This window comes from Lepidochelys olivacea (genome assembly GCF_965140295.1).
Source record: "Lepidochelys olivacea isolate rLepOli2 genome assembly, chromosome: 7".
NCBI lineage: Eukaryota > Metazoa > Chordata > Testudines > Cheloniidae > Lepidochelys > Lepidochelys olivacea.
The window spans coordinates 111,705,922-111,730,757 of record NC_140417.1 but is presented as its reverse complement, the minus strand read 5'-3'; the positions used below and the strand labels follow the sequence as shown (position 1 = coordinate 111,730,757).

Below are 24,836 nucleotides of genomic sequence, written 5' to 3'. Positions count from 1 at the left end.
GAGAGAGTGATGCATATGTGTTGAGATCCTATTATTTTATAGTCACGTTTCAGAGAACGGGGAATATTTCAGTGATTGCCCAAGATCAGACAGCAAGAGAATGACAAAGGTGGGGATAGAAGGGATTGTTTTGTAGAGCGGCATTGGACCGGCTTATGCAGATGAGTGTCACTTTCCTCTACATCTGTCCTTATATATTTTGTATGGAATTCTGGCCCCACTGGAGTACATGACAAAACTCCCATTGACTTCAATGGGGCCAGGAGTTCATTCTTTATCTGTACTTCCTGAGCTAGTGGAATTGCTCCTTTAACTTTCTGCATATAAGCCGTGAGTTCTGTAACTGATGTCCAGGAGACTGAGGAGTCAGGAGTCCTGAGTTCTTATAGGCGGGACAGGCAGGAGAAAATAATGTCAATGCACTGTACAACATATACCCTATATTTCTTACCGCAATATGCGATGGAGACAATGGTGTTATTCCTGGGTCTCCTAAACTTTTAGCTGGGGATGAGTAAGCAGGTGTGGAAACTGCATCTGAAAGAAAATGGAAAGAAAACTCTTCAGCAACTGGAACATATAAAAATGTCTATGCAGCAGAATAAGTAGGTTAGTATAGAGTAGTTTGCTCTCTCTACCAGTGCACAGTTTGTCTATTGTGACAATCCTACCATTAAAGCAACCATAAAGAAGGTAAATTCTATAAAACCAGGCTCTCTTAATAATTATGATATATTATTTTGGTTTTATAAACTATTAAAAATATTGCTGGTTCTTTTGAAGATTTGCTAGTTGACATGTATTCCAAGTCAGGTGGAGGCTGTACTGACAGCTTATTTATTATTTGAATCTTCTGACGAATGCACAGCGTTCATCCAAATCCCGTAAGTAATCTGGTATAGCAAGCCTTAAACTGAATAGTCGCTTCTAGTATCTCCACTGATACCACAGTTTACAAAGTTGTGATTTTGGTTTTGAAAGTTTATTTGAGCTTCCTGGTTGAGCGCCCTCCCATATTATGCATCATTTCTGAAGGCTTCCTAACATTATTCAGAAGTCCCAGCAGACATAAAGAGCTGATACTATGTACACTTCCACCAAGAGCTTACGGTTAAAACTTGAGAATTCCTGCAAACGCAGAAGATGAACACAAGATGTGAGATCAAAAAAGACTAATTTCAATAGTAAAAGAGCAGTTTAAATCAATTTGACAATTCCGTAGAAGCAAATTGCAATTACTCTGTCATGAGCATTTATTATTAAACTTTCCCACTGCTCAGTTTCTTCTCTTTAATACATCCACAGTGAAACACGTGGTACAGCTGTTGGTAGTGCTGCAGTAGCATTCCCAACTGGGAGGCAAGAAAGCACCATTAATGAATGATAAAAGAATTCTTTGGCTTTGCATACATTTAAAATCTTACTTGACAAGCAGAATATCAAGTACTTTGCATAAATACCGAAATACACTATTTAAAAAAAATCATTAAATATTCTTACCCTCACTCTCAGAGCTAAAAGTGTACAGTGTCAGTTCACTTGTGGTAGAGAACAAAAGAGGGTAAAGGCCAAATTTCTGCTCTCAGATTAGGACAGCACCTCTCAGGCTGGTTAAAATATATCTATATTTGATGATTGTATCAGCCACTTTATTCATCGGTATAAATTCCACTTTGTTCCAAAACACGTGCATCTTGCAATACATACTTGTATGTGTTTGTGTTAGACCTGAAAGGGGCATGTTCTGGCAAAAGTGGGAAGGAATTAGCGGAACGTCCATGTTCCTCTTAAGGTCTTTTGATACTTCATGACTGATCCAATACCCTTTGAAGTCAGTCAGTGCGAGTCTTTCCCTGACGTGAATGGTCTTTAGGATGTTGACTTCATAGGAAACAAAATATTCTTTTCAGCTGTTGGCTATGTGTTTCTAACATTTCTCCGTGTTGCTACCTCTTATCCTTACCTGTCCAAATTCCTCAGTTTTAGTGATCTACATTCCGTGCATATGCTCAATCACAGACTCTTACTGTGTGTGCCTTGTGTGAAACAAAGAAAATCCTGAGAGAGTATACAGCTTCCTTTGTTTCCCAGAGAGCAATCGATAAGTAACCTTTTGATGCACTCACCATGGGGCAAATTCATGCTTGATGTAACTCCATTCAAGTCAATGTAGTTTCAGCAGAAATAATTTGGTCCAAGAAGTATATAAATGGGGGAATATATACACAGATATAAATGTATTATCTAATAAAAAATGCCGAGCTGAGAATAGGGTGCTGCAATAGTTTACGGTAGAAAAATGTGTACAATAGAGAGAAATTGATTTATATACTTTCATTTACCAAAATGTTTAAAATCAATTGTCCACGAGTCTCAGCCACAGAATGCTCTTTAGAATGTTTTTCTAAGGACCTGATCTACAGACCTGCCAAGCACCCACCACTCCAGTTAAAGTAAATGGGAACTGCAAGCGCTCAGGATTGCTGAAAAATTAGGCCCTTGGTCACTTTAAACCTGCAAAAATAAACCCACCACTGCATCTAACATGTTTAAAAACACACACAAACAAAAACAGATCAAGTCCCCTATGATGACCACACTGATTCATCCTACCAGCACCACGTGTTGGCAAATACCTGAGTAAATGGAGAAACATTATACTGAGCCTTGGGCTTTACTGGACCAAGAGAGGGAGAGAATTCCAGAGCCCGGAACCACCTTGCAGGACTCAGCTCTAATATAGCAAACTGAACTTTTAGTCGAAACTTACTATTTATTTTGTAAGTGCAGCATAAAGAGCCATTCTAATTTTGTTGCAGGCAGCAGTTTCATTATGACATTTACACACAGTGTAAATAATTTGATGACATTTCCTAATGCTACTGACAAGCTGTTTGCAATGACGAGGAAAACTTTAATAATCTGAGTTATGACATAACAAAGTGGCACTGATATTACCAGAGAGTTCCCATGCGAATGAATGAATGCAGCTGATGATACTGAGAGGCAGAAAACGTGTTTATAGAAAGAGGCTGCAGGAATCTAGCCTCTTACACTCCATTCATCTTTGGATTAATGGTAAGTGTTTTCATTAGTAGAACAGAAATGATTTGCTAACCAGTGAATGATTAATTATATATAGGAACTTTGTAGCACAAGATTTCATCTATCAAAAGGCCCCTCCTAAAATGTTTTAAAATATATTGGGGTGTGCATGTTTTATTTTTACAATGTTAACCTCATACTGTCCTTTTGGGGAAAAGATTGTGGCATAATTTTACAAGTCTAGTCCCAATAGCAGAAAAGACAGTGAAAGCTTAGGAAGGTTCGAGTATTTGGGAATGTGTTTTGTAGTCACAGAACCCAGATTGAGAGTTCTTGCAAAGAAACGGGGAGCAGGAAGAGGAGGTGCTTAAGAAGAGTTACAGGCCATATGGTTTAGGCTGCAAGAAAAGATGAAGCCAGAAGTTGGGGGGTGAGGGATGGGTGTTTTCTCCATTAAAAAAACCTTTATTCTAGATAGTGTCATGATATATAGAATAACAGTCCTTTTAAATGGGATATTTATAAAAAGAAAATGTTAAATTATAGACCGAAGCAAACAGACATTCACACAGTTCAAGTTCCAGCTTCATCTCCCTTGTTTATCAGGGACCATATCCTTTATCACACTACATAGCACACAGACATCTAGTGGCTGTAACAAATGATAAACAAATATTTAATCACTGATAGCTTGTAAATTGTTTACCTAAGGCAGTTGCAAGAGTCTGGTCATAGGTCCAGACTGAAATCTGGAATACTACAAGTCCCCGAAACAAACTATTAACATTTAAAATAAAAATAAATTTAGTTAAATTGGTGCAACCTTCTTGCGTGGACATTTTAAACTCAGTTACAGAGTGACTGAACTCAATTAAGTTTTATCAGTCTTAACCTCTCAAAATTAGTTAAGAACATTGACACAAGTGATTTGCATAGATTTAACTCAAACTATTTAGAAACTGATTTGATTATATCAGTGAAATTTCTGAGTTTCCAGAAACATCAACAAGTGATTTTGTTAAAGGATTTGGAAGCCAGAGTGCCTCACATGATGCTTTAACATCTACCAACTTCATTAACTCCACTACTGTTGCACATCTATTTCTTATTATAATTGCCACATTTTGTTCCACTGCTTCAAAATCTGGGTAAAACTCGGAAAGCCAAATGCGCATAGAATGTGAACTTTTTTTATAAAGGAGAATCTACATAGAAATGACAGCTCATGATGAATGAGACTATCAAGAGTTATAGCAGCTATTGATAACATATTTTGGATATTAAATCTCATGCTTCAAGGTTTAAGTCAATGTCTCCGATTTAGGGATTAGGAGGAGACCTAATGTTGAGGACAGACTGTCCCACAGTTGCCTAATGCCTGGCTGTTTGCATCTTGTTCTGAAGCATCCAGTGCTGGGGTTGGCAAAGACTGGATACTGTACCACATGGACCATGGGTCTGATCCAGTCTGGCAATTTATGTTTCTCTGATGAATCAAGCCATTATTCCTCCACTGGAAAAGCCAGATGGCTGCCATTACATTAACAATAATATCCTACTCTGCATGTGGGAGAGACAAAATGGAAGGTGTAATCTATAGTAATAGGATAGTATTTCTTTAAATAGTCTGTGAGCCCATGAACGGTGCTCACGGTGTTCCATGTTTTCAAAGCCACCAGAAACCAGTCAGAACAGCAGTATGTGCATAGCTAGGCCTTGCACGTCTGTGTATATGAAGTAAACCAGGCTGTTGGACTCAACAGTGCCCGGGTGGTTTCTTCATTGTTTTGTTTTGTTTAAAGAGCAAAAGATACAACAGAAGGAAAGCAGCACTATAGATTCTCTCAGTACTATAATATGAAAATGGAAGTTTAAAGCATCCATGGGAGGAGAAGGCTCAAGCAACAATAAAAATAAATAAATGAATAAACGAATGACTGTAGCCCATAAAAATGAGAGCTCTTATTATAGACTATATCTTAGTGCATTTAAATCATCACACCCTTTCACCAAAATTCCCGAAGTACTTGAGTGTACTTCATATGGGAAGGAGCCAATCCATTTTACCAATTTTAAACTTCTGTTTCCCAAGGATTATTACTCTAGGATAAAAATGTCCTCCAGGGCAAAGCCTGACACACAAAAAGTCTGTGCTTCGGAATAATTTTTGTTTTGTGAAATTTGAGAGCAATGCATCTGAGCATGGCTGAGTTACAGAACCCACAAAGTTGGAGCTTATTTGCTTGCTCTTATAAACCCTCAACAGTTTAACTTTTAAAATGAAATTTGCCCATCTGTGCATCTAGGAGAGCTGGGGACGAAGAGCTCGACCCTTTGTGAGAAATTAACAGCTCTTTACATGTAACAGTTAACTGATTGCACCGCAATTTCTCCCCTCCATAGAGGGAAGGGTGACTCCACATCCCATTGCAAATCCTTTGGAACTTCCACTCTAACATTAAGAGCTCTGCTGCTGATGCAGTAACAGTTCTCATGTCTTAGAGGACTGGGTGAAATTTACTTTACCAATCCCAGGAATATATTGTGTATCAAAGGCTCACAAAGCACCCACAGGGACTGTCTTAACAGAATGTTTCACTATTACCTTCAAAACTAGCGCATACCAAACTTTAAACTGCATTTCTTCACAATCCTACCCAGGTAACATAAACACGAGGGCAGCCGTGATTATTAGTTGCAACAAGTGATCATTTGTCTGTTCCCAGTACAATACAGGGGAAATATGGATGCCCTGTTCACACCAAGTGAGAATTTATACACTCTTCAATCCATCATTGCCTCCCACCATGGTTTGTCATTTACACCAGTGCAAAGCAAGTACAAAATATTACCCAATGAAGGATTTATTGTTTTAGACTCATACTGCAGAGACTAAGTGATGACACAAGGTGGAGAATGAGGTTTCACGTACCTAACAGGCAGCATGGACTTCCACCTTTGAGCTTCCAGCTGCAGGAGTTGAGAAGATGACACTGGTATTCAAATTAATACCATAGTGCCTCTGCAAATGATGATCATCCAAAACTCATGTTCAGTTTTTTAGATATTCTACGAAAGGCCAGATTTTCCTTAATGGGAGTAGTCCCATGGACTTCAACATAACTTGTATGAGTTAGAGTTGCAGTGTTTAACTCACAGTCATCAAAATGAAATTGCTTTAGTCCACAAAATGTTTTGTATGGTGGCTGCATTTTTGTTCAGATACAAAAACTCTGGCAACCACATTTTAGTGCGCAAAGTACACTGCACATGTGCACATTATAATCAGCACATTATCTGTCGGTATCTGTGTGCTGCATATCTACTGATCATTTATTATGGTTTGAGAAAATACACATGCCTATACATACACACACCTAAATATGCATACACACACATGTGCAAGGAAAACAAAACAACAGATGTATAATATGGGAAAATACACAGACTCAAAGGAACTGCTCGGAAAATGGAAGAGCTGTGGAAAGAGAATCAGGATAGAAAGGAGGAAAAAAGAAGAAAAGCCATAAATGTGTGGTATCTGCTACCCTCCTCATCCAGTGCAAAGAATACCTTATATTCTTGCTCATTTTTATTTACAAAATTCATCCCATAACTCCTTAAACTTGATCAGATCATAATTCAGTGTATCAGCTCCTCAGGAGTGTTGTGTATTGAAAACTAAAAATTATAAGCTCTCACTTTAAATTCTGGTCCTGCCTCCAGGCTAGGGGGCTCTACAGGGAAGTGTGAGGTCAGGGCCTAGCAGACCCAGTCTGAAGAAGAACCGACTTACAGTAAGGTGGGATGAGTTGTGTTTCTCTGTTTTAGGGAGCGGCTTGTTTTTGTTTCTCTCTCTTTTTGTTTCTTCTGTGTTCTGAATTCTAAGAAATAAAGTAGTGTTAAGTTGCAAGCTTCCAGCAAGGCAACTGTATGTTTTCCTCTAATATCTTTGCAATGTATGCTGTGAACATGACAAGAGGAGACTATTTCGCCCATGCACTGAAGCCAAATTTTTAATATTCATATTTATATCTTTAGAGGCATACTGCATATAAAAAGCAACTTGTCTTTACTTTGTATTTTATCCTGAAGAGTATCTAGCTTGAGAACTCAGCTGACTGCAACAGTGGCAGAATGACATGCAGGTCACTTATCAAATAAAACCAACACCTTAATCTCCACCTGGAAAGCAATACATGCAATATATGCAAGCCAATGCACATCACAGAGCACTAGTGTTGTCCGTCCCTTGAGAGATAAACCACTAGATAAGTGATGCACCAGTCTGCACAAACATCAGTTTTAGACTTGACTTAAGGTGCAGTCCAATGCAGTTGTTTAATCTTGAGGTGACAAACGTACAGATGACAATTGCAAAGTCCACATCTGAAAGAAAACCTCACAATCTCCTGGCCAGATAAAGATGAAATAAGAGAGACGTGGCCACTGATGTAGCTGGATCCTGACCCACTGATGGCTTTGGAGTTCAGGCAGCACCAAGCCCTCTGCCAAGGCAGCGGAGAGAGCAGTACATAAGAAAGATGTGTCAATGGCAGCTAACCCCACTGAGATGAGCAGCCACATTCTGCACAATCTGGAGCCCCTGCACTGTTTCCCTGTTCAGTCCCAAACACAGCAAGTTCCAACAATTTGATCAGAAAGCGACCGTCACATGGATCACTACCGCCAGATCTTCATCTGGGAGTTAGAGGAAGATTTTCCTAGCAAGCTGAATGCAGGAGAAGGCTTTTTCCACTACTAATACCTCAACATCTAGGCTCAATGGTGAGTTGAACATGGCCCTGAGGCTTTGACTTCTTTGACAAATGGCAAGATGGAGAGGGAAGACATGGTTATAGCTAGATAGTCCCTTTTTTACCAGCATCACCTCAGTTTGAGCCAGCTGTTCTTCTAGGCATTCTGATCTCTTGTAGGCATTCTGATCTCCTTCTCCTCCATTCTGATGGCACTAACTGTGTCTGTGGAAAGTAAATACACAACTTGGTACAATTAGTATATAACTGTCAGTTGAACCTGTGGCCTTTGTCCACCTCTTCAAATGGTCTCATGTGGAAGCTGACAATGGAGACAGGATGGATCCCTGTAGAATTCTGAAGGTGAGGACTTTTTGGAAGGGGAAGGATCTCTCATTCTCTGGGACCTGTTGGAGAGGATTGACCGAAGCCATTTCAGTGCTGGGCCATCTACTACAGCTGTATCATGTGGATGGGTCAGTAGCATCATGTAGATGGGTCAGTAGCACCTTGTGGAGTTGAAAGCAGCAGAGGTTACTAGTATTACTCTTCCCACTAAAGCTTCATTATTTGTAGTATTTGATTGCAGAACAGCTAGTCACCACAGGTATAGCCATAGGATCTGCGCAGTCTCAGAATCGCTGCTCATTGTCTTTCAAACTGTACCCAATGGAAGCTACATCAGAAAAAGAATATGGCTCTAAGAGGAAATGACAAAGGCTAAGAAATTCAGAATTAACCAACCTCTTGTACCTGAGTTCTCCAGTGCCTTCCTTAACTCCCTGATTATATTGTGCTTGCCTTTAAGAAAAGCCCTATGGAAATATAAAAGGATTCTATAGGAACTATTCTAATAGTCTACAGAATGTAATAGAAAACAATATCCTTTCTACTGGCTTTTTTAACCATCCTATAGAATGTGACAATGGTAGTTTTCTAGAGAATAGTTTTCTATTAAACTATATAGAATGATTCAAACCAAAAATAAATATATAAATAAAATGCTAGAGAAAAAGCTATAATTGTCCATTACATTCTATAGGACTCTCCATAAAGATAGATTTTAGAGGACCCATAACTGTGTCATTCTCTTTCTTTGCCATCTGTCAATCTTCTAGTGTTCCATAAATGAAACTCTACATAGATGACTCTCATTTCACTATGATGGGATTCCACTTATCTTAATCTCTGAAGTCTTTAGGAATTTTCCCCTAGATGATTAATTCAAGGCAGTAAGCTTGTAAATGCCATAAGAAAAAAATGATTGACAACTTTACACTCATAAGTAATAGAAATGATGCTAATGCTAGGTATAAATTATGTTAACCAAATGTGCAGATTGTTTCCTCCTTTATTAGATTCAATTTCTTCTTGTTTTCTCCTTTTATCTCATTTTTTTTAATACATAAGGCACCAGTGGCAGATTTTCTGCCTCACATATCGGGGAAATCGCTCATTTCAACAGCAAAGTAGCATGCCATAACAAGGCATTCAATCCCAGTAGGAGGTGCCCCACAACCTCAAATTTAGACAACAGATAAGCTGAAGTTTTTTCAAGTGCATAAAGGCTTCTGAATAAGAATTTCACCAGGCAAATGGAAGCAGCAGTTCAGCTGGTGGGGCGTGCTGCTAACCAGCACAATATACTGCAATCAGAACAGGTTTAGGAGCATCATCAAATGTGCCTCACGTCACCAGCTTACAAAGATGTAAAGAAGCAACTTAAAAACATAAACAAACGTGGCATTTGTATTAGGTACTGACAGAATCCCAAGATTTCCATCAGATCACTAGCATGGAGTCATTCATGCTCTTACTGTGGTCCTTTTAGAAATATACTTCATAAAGAAAGCTTCGGAGCATGGGAGCAGCACGCTCTTCCAGAACCTGATCTGTGAGGAGGACCCCTGCCTATAAAGCCTAGTACTGACATCCTGGAGGGTGAACGACTAGGAACTTACATTGATTTGGAACTCTTTGGACTGTCGTAGCACAAATAACTGGGGATGGGTGCTTGTGACATAGTCCCTCTAATAGAACCTTGCTTAACATCTAAACCCCTACTATGGTGGTGGGTCCCAGTGTTTGAACCTCAAAGTCAGCTGGAGCCACCATGATTCTGCAGGGGCAGCCATACATATCAAATGCCTGCTACTCAAACTCACACCCACTTCTGAATTAATAAAAAGATCAATTCTGCTCTATTTCTTTTTTGCATTTCTAAAATTTTAGTTACGTTATTAAAAAGTGTATACAGGATTGTATTCATGTAGTAAACCACTGGATACAATACAAAGAATTACAATCTGTTATAGTACCATATTAAAACAATTGTTAAAACAGTTAGCTTTTGTTTAAAGAGACACTATCCAGGAATATACCCATCAGATTTTTCTGTTTAACAGGCTGTTACCATGTTACAGAGTCATTACAATGTCTATAATATGTCATTTCTAGAGATTTTATTAAATTGACTAAAATCCCTATATACTCACCTAAATACTAGACCAGGCTTGTCTATCAAATATTAATATTTAAAAAAATGAACAGGTGTGCTGGTTTTTTTGTAGGTGAATGTGCTTTGTCTGAGTGTTAAATAAAAGGTAACCAAATATCTTAGAATCTATCTGTCCTCTATTTTGCTGCATATGTAACTGGCATGTTAATTTTTCCATTATTACAACCTCCCATATTTTTTGAGCCATTCCTCTATGGTTGGGCTATTTTTCTCTTTTTCAATGAGAGGCTACCAGTAGCCAAGCAGCTACCAGCAAGGATTAATTCTTTTTCTGTTTTGGGACCATTTCAGCTAGGGAGCCCGAAGAGGATTACCAAAGGATCATTTGGTGATATCCAACCATTTGTGGTATTTGGTTATGGAGTGCCTCTCAGTACTCTCTAATGCCTGGACATGTCCACCATATATGCATAAAAGCTTCTCTTTCACCACAATTTCTCCCACATTTATCCCCTTCAATCTCTATACATCTTTTAACCTGAGTGGTGTGAAGTACATCAAAACAGGATCTTAAAGACATTTTCTTTTACTATGCTATAGACTGAGGTTGCTGGTACTGTTTTCCAGCTCAAACCCCATTCCTCTGGGGCAATTTGCCCTAGTCCTTTACCTAGACTGTCATATTTGGACATTTTTTGTTAGGAGAGTTGTTTGCAAAGATTTCATATAAATTAATTACTATTTTTTTGTTTCTTAATTGACCCAATGCCATAACTCCTATTAAAGTTAACTTGTTTTATACAAAAAACTGTCTAGAAAGTTGAGATACATAATGCCTGACTTGAAATACTGGTACCAGGGGAGAGAGGGCCAGTTAAAGTTAGTTTTCATCTCTAAATAAGTCAGAAAAGTTCCTCTACTGAACAGCTAGCTAACCAGGTGCACTGAAGCTCTCTGGTTCACGATTTGGTTTAAGACCTGGATTATTTGCAAGGGTGTCGATGTAAGTTATGTCGCTCAGAGGGGTGGTTTTTTCATACTCCTGAGCAACATACAATCGACAAACCATCCCGATGTGTAGAAAGAATAGTAAACATGGCAGGCAACCAGCTTGGCTTAACAGGAAATCCTTGCTGCTCTTAAATACAGAAAAGAAGCTTGCAAGAAGTGGAAGATTGGACAAATGACCAGGGATGAGTATAAAAATATTGCTCTGGCTTACAGGAGTGAAATCAGGAAGGCCAAATCACACCTGGAGTTGCAGCTAGCAAGAGATGTTAAGAGTAACAAGAAGGGTTTCTTCAGGTATGTTAACAACAAGAAGAAAATCAAGGAAAGTGTGGGCCCCTTACTGAATGAGGGAGGCAACCTCGTGACAGAGGATGTGGAAAAACTAATGTACTCAATGCTTTTTTTGCCTCTGTCTTCATGAACAAGGTCAGCTCCCAGACTACTGCACTGGGCAGCACAGCATGGGGAGGAGGTGACCAGCCCTCTGTGGAGAAAGAAGTGGTTCGGGACTATTTAGAAAAGCTGGACGAGCACAAGTCCATGGGGCCGGATGCGCTGCATCCGAGAGTGCTAAAGGAGTTGGCAGATGTGACTGCAGAGCCATTGGCCATTATCTTTCAAAACTCATGGCAATCGGGGAAGGTCCCAGATGACTGGAAAAAGGCTAATGTAGTGCCCATCTTTAAAAAAGGGAAGAAGGAGGATCCTGGGAACTACAGGCCAGTCAGCCTCACCTCGGTCCCTGGAAAAATCATGGAGCAGGTCCTCAAGGAATCAATTCTGAAGCACTTAGAGGAGAGGAAAGTGATCAGGAACAGTCAGCATGGATTCACCAAGGGCAAGGCATGCCTGACTAATCTAACTGCCTTCTATGACGGGATAACTGGCTCTGTGGATGAACGGAAAGCAGTGGATGTGTTGTTCGTGTCAAAAGCTTTGCTAAAGTCAAGGGTCTCCCACAGTATTCTTGCCAGAAAGTTAAAGAAGTATGGGCTGGATGAATGGACTATAAGGTGGATAGAAAGCTGGCTAGATTGTCGGGCTCAACGGGTAGTGATCAATGGCTCCATGTCTAGTTGGCAGCTGGTATCAAGTGGAGTGCCCCAGGGGTTGGTCCTGGGGCTGGTTTTGTTCAATATCTTCATAAATGATCTGGAGGATGGTGTGGATTGCACCCTCAGCCAGTTTGCAGATGACACTAAACTGGGAGGAGTGGTAGATATGCTGGAGGGTAGGGATAGGATACAGAGGGACCTAGACAAATTAGAGGATTGGGCCAAAAGAAATCTGATGAGGTTCAACAAGGACAAGTGCAGAGTCCTGCACTTAGGATGGAAGAATCCAATGTACCGCTACAGACTAGGGACCGAATGGCTCAGCAGCAGTTCTGCAGAAAAGGACCTGGGGTTACAGTGGATGAGAAGTTGGATATGAGTCAACAGTGTGTCCTTGTTGCCAAGAAGGCCAATGGCATTTTGGGATGTATAAGTAGGGGCATTGCCAGCAGATCGAAGGATGTGATCGTTCCCCTCTATTCGACATTGGTGAGGCCTCATCTGGAGTACTGTGTCCAGTTTTGGGCCCCACACTACAAGAAGGATGTGGAAAAACTGGAAAGAGTCCAGCGGAGGGCAACAAAAATTATTAGGGGACTGGAACACATGATTTATGAGGAGAGGCTGAGGGAACTGGGGATGTTTAGTCTTCAGAAGAGAAGAATGAGGGGGGATTTGATAGCTGCTTTCAACTACCTGAAAGGGGGTTCCAAAGAGGATGGATCTAGACTGTTCTCAGTGGTAGCAGCTGACAGAACAAGGAGTAATGGTTTCAAGTTGCAATGGGGGAGATTTAGGTTGGATATTAGGAAAAACTTTTTCACGACGAGGGTGGTGAAACACTGGAATGTGTTACCTAGGGAGGTGGTGGAATCTCCTTCCCTAGAAGTTTTTAAGGTCAGGCTTGACAAAGCCCTGGCTGGGATGATTTAGTCGGGGATCGGTCCTGCTTTGAGCAGGGGTTTGGACGAGATGACCTCCTGAAGTCCCTTCCAACCCTGATATTCTATGATTCTATGACTTAAGCAGTAGTGCAAGAGTGTCATTGGTGAGGAAAGAGAACTTAACTCTAGTTCAATCACAAACACATGGAGTAGCCTTTGCTAAAGGAGGTATATCAATTTCTGGATGGCATGATTTTTTATTAATCTATGTTAGCGTAGCAATGTTTACACTGCCCCAATTTTCTTGTTCAATAAGGGCCCAGTGTTTGACTGGGTTAAAAAGCTCCAGTCCACTACTGCTTTGAACCGGCTGGCTTGACAGTACCACAGAATATTTGGAACAGCTAGTCCAGCCTGTTTAATAGATTTGTATAAGGCATCTGCACTCACTCTTGATCTTTTCTTATTCCATATAAATTTTAACAATGTCCTTTGTTTATTCCAGATAAAACCATAGCAGGAATACAAACACAGAAAGATTTTTAAACAATTATTATTTTTAGCATTGCCTTAGAGCCGAGAGGCCCCATTGTGAGAGGTTCTGTACAAACATATAATGAGAGACCAGCCTTGCCCTGAAAAATTTACAATCTAAATAGATTTTGTGGATTTTAAAGCCTGAAGGGATCGTTATGATCATCTCGTGCAACTTTCTTCATAACCCAGGCCATAGAATTTGACCCAGTAGCTTCTGCATGAAACCCATATCTGGCTGAGCTAGATAGAACATATTTTTAGAAAGACATCCTATCTCATTCAAAGACTTCAGGTGATGGAATTAAATTGTTCCAAAAAACAACAGACAGACATAAAAAGACAAGACAGATTAAAAAGTGGGAGCAAAAGCCCATGGAGTTCAAATGATCACACAGCAGGTTAGTGAAGGTGCCAGGAACAGAACCTCAGTCACCCCTAACTCCCAAGTCCAGTGCTCAATCCTCTAGACCATAGGGTCTCACAGTAAAGTAAGTACAAAGTGCAATTCAAAACTCTTTAGACTCATTTTAACTATCTAGAGAATTTTCCTGAAAGAAAAGCTTGGTGGTCTGCATATTTCACATTGTCAGTGATGTTTGCACAACAGGAAATGCAGGATTTACTACATGGCTGTTTGGGAAGCAACACAGCTGGCAAAAACGAAGTAAAGTATTGCTGGGATACTACCTCACCTTAAATACAAGACTGAAAACAAAATGTCAAAGCTTACAAAAAAGTGTCACAACAACCTGGCACAATCTACAGCCTGGAGGATTTTAGTGCAGATACAAAAAGGCTTTGAAAGGAAAAAAGGAAAATCAAAAAGAAACAGAAATACAAAAATTAAAAACACATTTAAAAACATTTCAATATATAAATGAAATGAACCCCATATTCAGCATAAAAAATAAATACTTTCTGCTTTCAGTGCAGTCAATGAGCGTGTTGCTATTAACTTCAGTGAAAACAGGGTAAGGTACTTTATTTTAAACATCAACAGGGTTTCCCACCTTGTGTCTTGAAGAGTGCAATACCTTTCACTTCCATGGAGACTGCCCCAGCTAATGACCATTCCAAATCGAGGTTTTCTGTTAACTTTTCATAATAATCAATCAGCCAGAATGCTGCTATGCAATCTCACTGATAGCATTTAGAGTACAGTAATAGTTTGTTAAAGGCAAAGATATCTGCACAGTTGAAGTAAATGTCTACAAATAAAATTTGTCTCACTAGAACCAATGACTTTTCCGGTTTATTATAACTACTCTGCTTCGGATCATTTTTATGACTCAACCAGGGAGCCACATCTGTGCTTTTTCATCTAGTATTCTCAAGATCTTTTCAGTTTTACATTGTCATTACCAGAAAGAACTCTGGATTTGTACAACCTTAATTATTTGCTATGGGTGATAACCTTGTGTAGCTAGCTAACTTAATCAGAGTTTAAGCGGGCCACTGGGTTTGCATTGGCATGCTGCTCAGAGGTGAATTTCACCCCCTCTGAGATCTTGTCTTCTTGAAGGAACACAGAATTGAGCCCAGTGACACCTTGGAGGCTGGATGAAAAAGAACAATCACGCTCCTCCTTTGCCATCTCCCACTCACACCTGTTGTCATACAGTACCCTATGCCTGGCACCTTTTCTGCACACCAAGCAACCTCCTTTTCCTCCTGAAAACTCCTTCCTCAAACTCGCTTCCTTCTGGCGTCCCTGCACTAATAATCTCCAATCAGGCATTACCTTTGCCCGCATCTTCATAAAAAACAAACCTACCTTTGCCCGCAAACAAACCTTTGCCCATATCTTCATAAAAATCGTCCTCTTTCCCTCCCAAAAATAGAAAACACAAAGAAACAGAATCCAGATTCTGTGTAAAACTATCCTCTCCTAGTGCAGTTTCCTGATGTTCATTCTCCTCATTCCATCTCCCATCGTATCATCCAAATGGCTTAAATTACAAGCTTTTCAGGACAAAGACCTTGTTTTTTTCCATGTCTATAAAGTGCCATGCAAACCTGGGTTGTGTGACAGGGTCGGGCCGGATGGCTACAGGAGAGTAATAGAAGGCAGATATATTAGCCCCAGGTTAAGTAGGTCCCTTTTCCCTGGGTAAGGTAACAGGGAAGGTTCCAGAACAATCAGGAACTTTCTGGAGACAATTAAGACAGACTGGCTGATTAGAACACCTGCAGCCAATCAAGAAGCTGCTAGAATCAATTAAGACAGGCTAATCAGGGCACCTGGGTTTAAAAAGGAGCTCACTTTAGTTTGTGGTGCACGTGTAAGGAGCAAGAGGCGCTAGGAGCTGAGAGTGAGAACGCATACTGTTGGAGGACTGAGGTGTACAAGCATTATCAGACACCAGGAGGAAGGTCCTATGGTAAGGATAAAGAAGGTGTTGGGAGGAGGCCATGGGGAAGTAGCCCAGGGAGTTGTAGCTGTCGCACAGCTGTTCCATGAGGCACTCTAGACAGTTGCATTCCACAGGACCCTGGGCTGGAACGCGGAGTAGAGGGCAGGCCTGGGTTTCCCCCAAACCTCCCAACTCCTGGTCAGACACAGGAGGAGCTGACCTGGACTGTGGGCTCACGAAAACGGCCAAACTGAGGGCTGCCGTGAAGCTCCAAGGTGAGCAAATCCGTCAATAAGCGCAAGACCCACCAAAGTAGAGGAGGAACTTTGTCACAGTTGCTAGATAAATATATGCAGTGTTATTGTAGCCATGTTGGTCCAAAGATATTAAAGACACAAGGTGAGTGAGGTAATATATTTTATTGGACCAACTTCTTCTGTCGATGAAAGATACAAGCTTTTGAGCTACACAGAGCTCTTCCTGACCTGAGGCATTACATATTAAGCAAGAGATTAGATATAGAAAATACATCTAATGTGAACAAACAGGAAACTACTCTGGATGTATTGTTTACTATCTTTGGTTGAATAGTCACTTACTCAGCTTTCACCATGATTGTTAGATTCACACAAAAACTCTTGTCATTCACTAAACAGGAAGACTCCAATGACTTTTGTTTCTTTAAATGTGCATTACATTGAGAAACATTTTCCCTTTCACAATTTTTAGGAATACCAAAGATGCTCTTGAATCCAGACAAAATCAAAAAGATTATAGGAGAAAGGGAGAACAGGGTAATATGGAAAAGTCCGACTGTGAAAAGCAATAAATAAAACAACAACAGATGGTCACATGGTACTGAGTGTTATCAGTAAAGCCCTTGACATTCTACAAGGCTAAAAGTCCTACATTTGCTCACAGATGAGGAAATAGAAGAATGTCAGCAGTTGGAGAACGACAAGGATGGTGTCAAATTTCAACATTCATTGACAGAGCCAACAGTGAGTCTGTAGACTAGGATTAGTGGGTTAGTATCTAAGTGACATCTCATAGCTAAAACAAGAACTAACCTATTTATCTTTATTGCCTGTTTCTTGATACTGAAAATGTTTCAGCAATTGGATTTTTTGGTAACAAGTGGTATTAACAGCTCTAGATCCCAGAAGAAAAAGGACTACATTTGAAAGCATGATGCAATGGCAGAAGACAGCAGACTTTTTAGAACCATGGAAGAATTCTCCATGAAACTGCTGTAACTCCAAACAGTTGTATATTACAAACCAAGGACTTGTCTTCACTATCACGCTAAATTGGCGCTGCTGCAATCGATGCAGAGGCGTCAATTTAGCATGTTGGATGAAGATGCACTATGTTGACGGGAGCACGTTCTCCAGTTGACATAATTAATCCACCTCAATGAGAGGCGGAAACTATGTCAGTGGGAGAGCATCTCCTGCTAACATAGTGCAGCGAAGACATCTCATTAAGTCGATGTAAGTTATGTCGCTCAGAGGGGTGGCTTTTTCATACTCCTGAGCAACATAACTTACAATCAACTTAAGTAGTAGTGTAGACAAGGCCCAAGACATGCCTAAGTAGGTTCTTGTATTGCCCCATCACTGTAGTATCCAAGTGCCTTAGCTATATTAGGCATCAAGTTTTGAATCAGGCAAAAGTTACCGACTAAACATTGAGTACTCAGATGAAAGTTACATCTCAACAGGTGGGAGATGCAAAGGACTTGATAAGACTAAAAACATAAGAGGAACAGAGCTGACTAAGTGAGAGAGCTATTACAAAGAGCTATTTCTTGAATGTAACAATTCCATGAGGACAATACTGGAAGCTTTTGTAAACTGTACTCCCTACTGTTTTGATTACAGTGTGTGCACTCTTCAAGGTATCCATGGAAACTTAAGAAAGAGGAGTTAGATTTGTTAGATCTATTTGCCAGTCTGGTACAACCACAGCTATTTAAATCTTTAAGAGTGGAGACAGCTAAGATGAAATCCAACAGATCAAACTGTTAGCAGACAGACCAGGAATGCATTTCCAACCCAACTCAGTAGTACAGGACATCAAGAACATTTTAAAGAAATTGTGATATTTAAGCTCTCATACTTGGTGTTACAGACAACCAGCCCAGTCTCTACAGTGAACAGGCATAGGCCCATTTCTCTACCCACTCCCAAGATAAAGGATGCCAATACCTGGTGTCGCGTGACATCAGGCCATGAAAGAGAGGGCAGCATGGGGAACACTGGATGGTACAAGAAACTGGAGATCCTCCCAATGGAGAGAGAGTGGGTGAATGACATGCACTACACATCCCCATCTTCCAGTGGAGACATGGTGTGGGTGAGTAGTATCCAAACCCCAGCAGAGAGAGTAAGATTGTGGGATAGATGATCTAAACCCCGAGAAGGTGAGAGAATGCAGGTGATGCTGCCAGAAGATGCTGTGGGGCATGGGGCATGGTACAGATTTCCCCACATTGTTCCTCCACTGAAAGGTAATATATAGTGGGTCTCTAGGTCTTCTCTTCCAAAAAGGCAACTGCAGGTAGGACAGTTCATTGAGGGAGTTTTGGGGGTGGAGGAATATGAGTCTTCATGGATGGGATGATGGTACCCCCACAGTCAGATAAGCATGTACAGTTCTGGATGACTATCTGAACCCCAAACCTTTTAAAGGTCCTTCTAGCAATTTAAAAATAACTTAGAAGTTCAACAAAGATATACAGAACAACGCTTTAGAGCAGTGGTGGGCAACCTGCAGCCCGCCGCAGCTCCTATTGGCTGGAAACGGCAAACCGTGATCACTGAGAGCTGTGGGGGCCGTGCCTGCGGATGGTCAACGTCAGCAAGCTGTCTCGCGGCCCGCAATCAGATTACTCTGATGGGCTGTATGCAGCCTGTGGGCCACAGGTTACCCACCACTGCTTTAGAGTCTGTAGGCCTTAGCTCCTTGGTCTTTGGAGAATTGCTGCTGGAAAAAATAGTGTGTGTGTGGCCAACAATGGAAGAGAGAAAAGGTACAGAGTTGACTCTTAACATGTGGAGTGTTACTGTTAAGGATTCTCTCTTAAATATAGCTGAGAGTAGGGAATTTCCAGTGGCGTTGGGTAAGCTCTGCTTTGTATAGTCTTGAAATCAGATTCTGGCCCCAAATCCAGAGCCTTTGAGCTGTCACAGTGGCTCTAAAGGGCCAATAAAGCTGTCTTCCTGGCCTTGGTCCTAATTCTTCACTGTCTTGCATGCTATAGTCATTTTCACCTGTGCAAAGTGTCAGGTCCTCTGCAGTGACCAGGTTGTGCTCAATGCTGAAGGCGTAGGGGTGAGAGCTAGGGGAGGGACAGATCGTTCTAAGCCACTCTTGTGGCTGGGATTCTGGAGCTGCAGAGAGTCAATCTAGACCCTGATGTAATTTATCACGGCCTCAAGGTTGCTCAAAGTTATAATCTCAGTTAACTGGCTTTAAAGCTGCTGTGACACCACTGCAGTGCAAATCAGCCATAACGAAGCCAAGGATCTGAGCCAGTGAGTGGGAAGTGGCTACTGTAACACACTGCCTGACCCAAATGGTACACAGGACGCAAGGCAGTGGAGAATCGGACCCAGCAACTTCCAAAAGCAATTCTCATATGTCCTTGACCCACCCTTATGCAGTCCTAAATAGTGCTACTCGGGAGACAAGAACAAAGGCCCTCTGTGCTGAGAGCTCTCTCTCCTGTCCTTTAGATTCATCTGTAAAGAGTATTTCAGTGCATTCTGTTTTTAGACTGACTGCATTTTACTTTTCTGTTATGTGATAACATTTTTTAAAAACGCTCTGAACCTAACTTGGGAGGAATTTCTTGTTACAATATCTATTTGTCAACCATTACCACTTCACTGTGGCAATCCTACTTTTAAAACCCTGCATTATCTGTTTTAAAAATACCTTGTGGTAAAATAAATGGAAGCTTTTCATTATATCTGTCTTACATATATGCATTACTATGCCACTCATCACCACAGCAAATGTGAATATTTATCAGCAGTCATATCATAAAATCATTCTTTTTTAACCAAAGTATGAGTCTGATCTACTCATTGATTTTGCTCTTGAGGGTAAATCTTAATCAAATGAATAGTCCAGCTCACTTTTCAGTGGAACTGAGTAAAATGTATTCCTATGAGCATAGCTGGTCGGAACAGACTCTGTTGGTCTGATCCTAAGCTACGGCAGAGGAGTGCTCGGCACATCTGAGGGACAGACTCAAAGGTACCCATTATATCCCCCTCCCCCCATCCTGAGGCTGCCTTGACACAGTGTAGAGCAGAATGAAGGCTCCCAGGAGCACTTATGGCAGCTGACAGTCACCAGGACACAGAAACACCAGCCACAGGAATGTTACAGAAGCCTAATACAGTAACTCCTCACTGAAAGTCATCCCAGTTAACATTGTTTCGTTATTAGGTTGCTGATCTATTAGAGAATATACTCATTTAAAGTCGTGCAATGTTCTCTTATAAGGTTGTTTGGCTTGCCTCATTCTGCCTGCCTGGCGCTCCTGCCAAGGAACGGGGTCGGGGCGTGGGGGCTTACCCCACTCCCCCCGCCCGGCATTCCAGCCAGGGAGCGGGCAACCCCCAACCCCGCTCCCTGGCAGGAGGGCTGGGTGGGTGGAACAGGGGGACCTCCCACGCCCCGACCCCCTTCCCGGCTGGAACGCCGGGCGGGAGGAGCAGGGCAAGCCCCCCCACGTCCTGACCCCACTCCCTAGCAGGAGCTCCAGGCAGGCGGAGTGGGGCAAGGCCCTACACCCCAACCCCACTACACCCCTGCCTCAACCAAGCTTCACAATCATCACTAGGAAGTCCAACATTAAATTGTTTAAAATTATTTAAAACTTATACTCTATATGTATATAATGTCTTTTGTCTGGCAAAAAAAATTTCCGTGGAACCTAGCCCCCATCCGATTTACATTAATTCTTATGCTGAAATTGGAAATTGGATTCGCTTAACATCGTTTCGCTTAAAGTAACATTTTTCAGGAACCAAACTACAACGTTAAGTGAGGGGTTACTGTACTTAGATTTTCCCTATGTGATGGTGACACCTCTCCCCCAAGGGTCATATCCCCATTATTTAGGGTGCACCAGAGTGCTCGTGCAAAGTGGCTGCATCGTGCACTCCAGGATCGGGGCCTGTATATTTAAGAGCTTTGGAATTCTCTCATATTAGTTCTGCCTGACACTCTACCATCTTTCCCGTTGGTGAATTCAAGCTGAACAGACCTGAGTGTCCATCAGCAACCTCGATTTAACTTCTTTAATCTAATGAGGTTGTTAGATGGAAAGCTGATGAATGCTACACAAAGCCTAATAAATAAGGAAATAATTATGAAGAGACAAATAGGTCAAAACGTAGCATTTAACAAAGAGGTGTAAGGTACTTACCTGCAAACTTGTCGCAATTGTCAAATTAAATTTACATTAAAAAAAAAAAAAGGAAATACAGCCCAACAGTTTCCTCACAAAATTTGCTAACAGTTTACAGAACAGCATGTCAATGGATTAAGATCTTTCCTCTCCTAATCTCAAAACTGTGCACTTACATGAAACTGCTTTCTTCTATTCGTGCTTTCCATAATTATTTATTGAGACCAAGAGTGACCTTAGCACAGCGTAAACATACAAATATTCATGGCTCCTGTTCTACAGAGCATACAATCTAGTATAGACAGAGAGGGATTTTCAAAAACACTTAATAGAAGACTAACTCTACCTCTCACTGAAGTCAAGAGTAAAACTCCCACTGTAAGAGTTAGGCTAACACCATTTTTGGAAATCCCACCTACAGGGCTGATTTCCTGCCTGGAGTTCCTCCACTGAAGTCAGAATAACATCAGTGATGAGTTTAGCTCAAACTGCATGAGAAGAGTCCAGACACATGTACTGAAGGTGGATGGGATACCAATGGGATAGTAAGGAAGTGCTGGAACCGTTCACCAGTCACGCTGCACGCCTTTGCAGAAAAACTGTGTTTTAAGAGTGGATTTGAATGAGCGGGGTGGTTGTTTGGTGCACAGGAAGAGAGTAGGGAACACCATGCAAGATGAGAAAAAGAGTGGGGAGGATACAAAGGGGAGTGGTTGTGAGAGAGGCTTGGTATGGCACAGGGAAGTGGTTCTCCACCAGGAGTCCGGGTTCCAGTGGGGGTCTGAGAGCAGGTTTCAGGGGGTCTGCCAAAATAAGCCAGACAGCAGGGCCAGCATTAGACTCACTGGGGCCCGGGGCTGAAGCCAAAGCCCCATCACCCTGGACTAAAACTGAAGCCCAAGGAACGTCGCTTTGCGGCAATTGCCCTGCTTGCTGCCTCCAAATACCAGCCCTGGCTTTGAATCTACTGGATATGCAGAAAAAGAGTTGTTGTGACACAGGCGGGCTGTGGAGTCTTTATAGCGTGAGGGGGGAGGGGGAGGGCGGTTTGAGAAAGAAAAAGATTGCGAACTCCTGGCATAGGGAACTGGGGAAACCAAAATCAGGCATATGGCCAGGAGAGGAGCTGTGCACAGCCTTGAAGGAAAGGCCCAGAAGCCTGAACCTAATGCAGCAGGAGAGGTGAAGCCCATAATGGGAATCAAAGTTGACAGCAACATGCCCAAAACAATGAGGAGAAGCTGACGTTGGCAAGTCATATGAGAACCTCAACTGAGGAAATCTGTGATCACGCAAAAAAATCACTCAACAAAAAATGATGGGGGTGATGAATGTCATTAAAATCTTTTAAAATGTTTTATCCTAATTTGAATAAAAATGACATTGTGAGAGAACTGAATGGATTCAAATTCCACCTTTTACAGTTATGGGGCCAGATTTGACGCACCTGAGGCAACAGTCCTGTCCTCCTGCATAAAGGCTGCTCTAACTTGCAGTGACAGTCCATGTCCCAAAGAGGTCACGCCAGCTCCTGGGGATAGCTGTGGTGTAGAAATACCTTAGCCACTGTCACTACATTGGCTCAGAGTGTGAGGGAATAGGGTCTGTTACATCAGATCTATACCACCTGAGTATGCCCCTATGTTCATAGATTCCAAAGCCAGAAGGGACCATTGTGATCGTCTAGTCTGACTTCCCGCATAACAGGCCATAGAACTTCCCCACCAAAATTCTTTTGAACTACAGCATATCTGGGGAAAAAAAATCCAACCTTGATTTTAAAGTTGCCCGTGAAAAGCCTATTATCAAATATTTGTTCCCCATGAAGGTATTTATAGGCTGTGATCAAGTGACTCCTCAACCTTCTCTTTAAGATAAATAGGTTGAGCTCCTTGAGTCTTGGCATGTTTTCAAATCCTTTCATCATTCTTGTTGCTTTTCTCCAATTTATCAACATTCTTCCTGAACTGTGGACACCAAAACTGGACACAGTATTCCAGCAGCGGTCACACCAGTGCCAAATATTTAGGTAAAATAACCTCTACTCCTATTTAGGATTCCCCTGTTTATGCATCCAAGGATAGCATTAGCCCATCTGGCCAGTGTCACACTGGGAGCTCATGTTCAGCTGACTATGTGCCACAACCCCAAAATGATTTTCGGAGTCATTGATTCCCAGAAGTCCCCCATCCTGTAAGTATGACTTACTTTCTTCGTTCCTAGATGTATACATTTATATTTAGTATATCCAAATGCATGTAGTTTGCTCGTGCCCGACTTACCAAGCAATTCTGATTGCTCTGTAACAGTGACCTGTCCTCTTCATTACTCACCAATCTCTAATCTTTGTGCCATCTGCAAACTTTATTAGTGGTGATTTTATATTCTCAGGTCATTGATAAAAAATGTTTAAAAGCATAGGGCCAAGAACCGATCTCTGGGGGACCCCATTAGAAACATACTTGCTTGACGACTATTCCACATTTACAATTCCATATTGAGACCTATCAACTAGCCAGTTTTTAATCCATTTAATGAGTGCCTGTTAATTTTGTATCGTTCTAATTTTTTAATCAAAATGTTGTACTAAGTCAAATACTTTAAGAAGTCTAAATATATAACATCAACACTATTACCTTTATCAATCAAACTTGTAATCCCATAAAAAAAAATTAAGTTAGTTTGACAGGACCTATTTTCCATAAACCCAGTGTAGGACACATCCTCTGGGGCCTGATAGGCTTTAGGGAAACTTTGCATCAGTAGAGAAGCAAAATGTCATCCTAGCACAGGGCAGGGTCTGGTTCATGGGCTAAAATGTGCTATACATTCAGGTTAAAAGCTTATCACACTGTGTACTGTTAAGTTGGTTTTTTGTAATTTTTTTAAATCTACTAAATTGATGTCATTTGAATATGAGCCAATGGTTTATATTTCTTTAAGATAGCATTATTAAAGCTTTAACACAACAGTTTCTGTGAATAAAATTAGTCATGCTCATGCTAGCCAAACTGCAAATACTGCAATGCTGTGCTACTTGGAGCCATAAAAATGATGAACAGCTGGCGCATACAGCATTTTGCTATTTTACATAGGCGTGTGTCATTTTTGCAGCACACTACACTGCTGTAAATTTTTGCAGCCCTAACACTACCAATATACGTACTCTCATTTAGCAGTATTTTTTTTTCAGATTCCTTTTTCTCCAACTGTTTCAGTGTTCTATCGACTACAAAAGATGTAAGCATTTCTAGTATGACAAATCGTTACTTTGCTATATCGTACTCCTTCTTATAGTGGAATCCTT

The 24,836-nt window shown here is 41.2% G+C and overlaps 1 protein-coding gene across 2 annotated transcripts in view; it reads right to left on the bottom strand.

Moving 5' to 3' along the window:
* Window positions 1-24,836, bottom strand: part of HSPA12A (heat shock protein family A (Hsp70) member 12A) — a 115,987-nt gene that overhangs the window by 59,422 nt on the left and 31,729 nt on the right. For both annotated transcript variants that reach the window (XM_084633437.1, XM_084633438.1), the window contains exon 2: window positions 452-537. In XM_084633437.1, coding sequence (XP_084489563.1) covers window positions 452-537 — 86 coding nt within the window. The remainder of the gene's footprint in view (window positions 1-451; window positions 538-24,836) is intronic.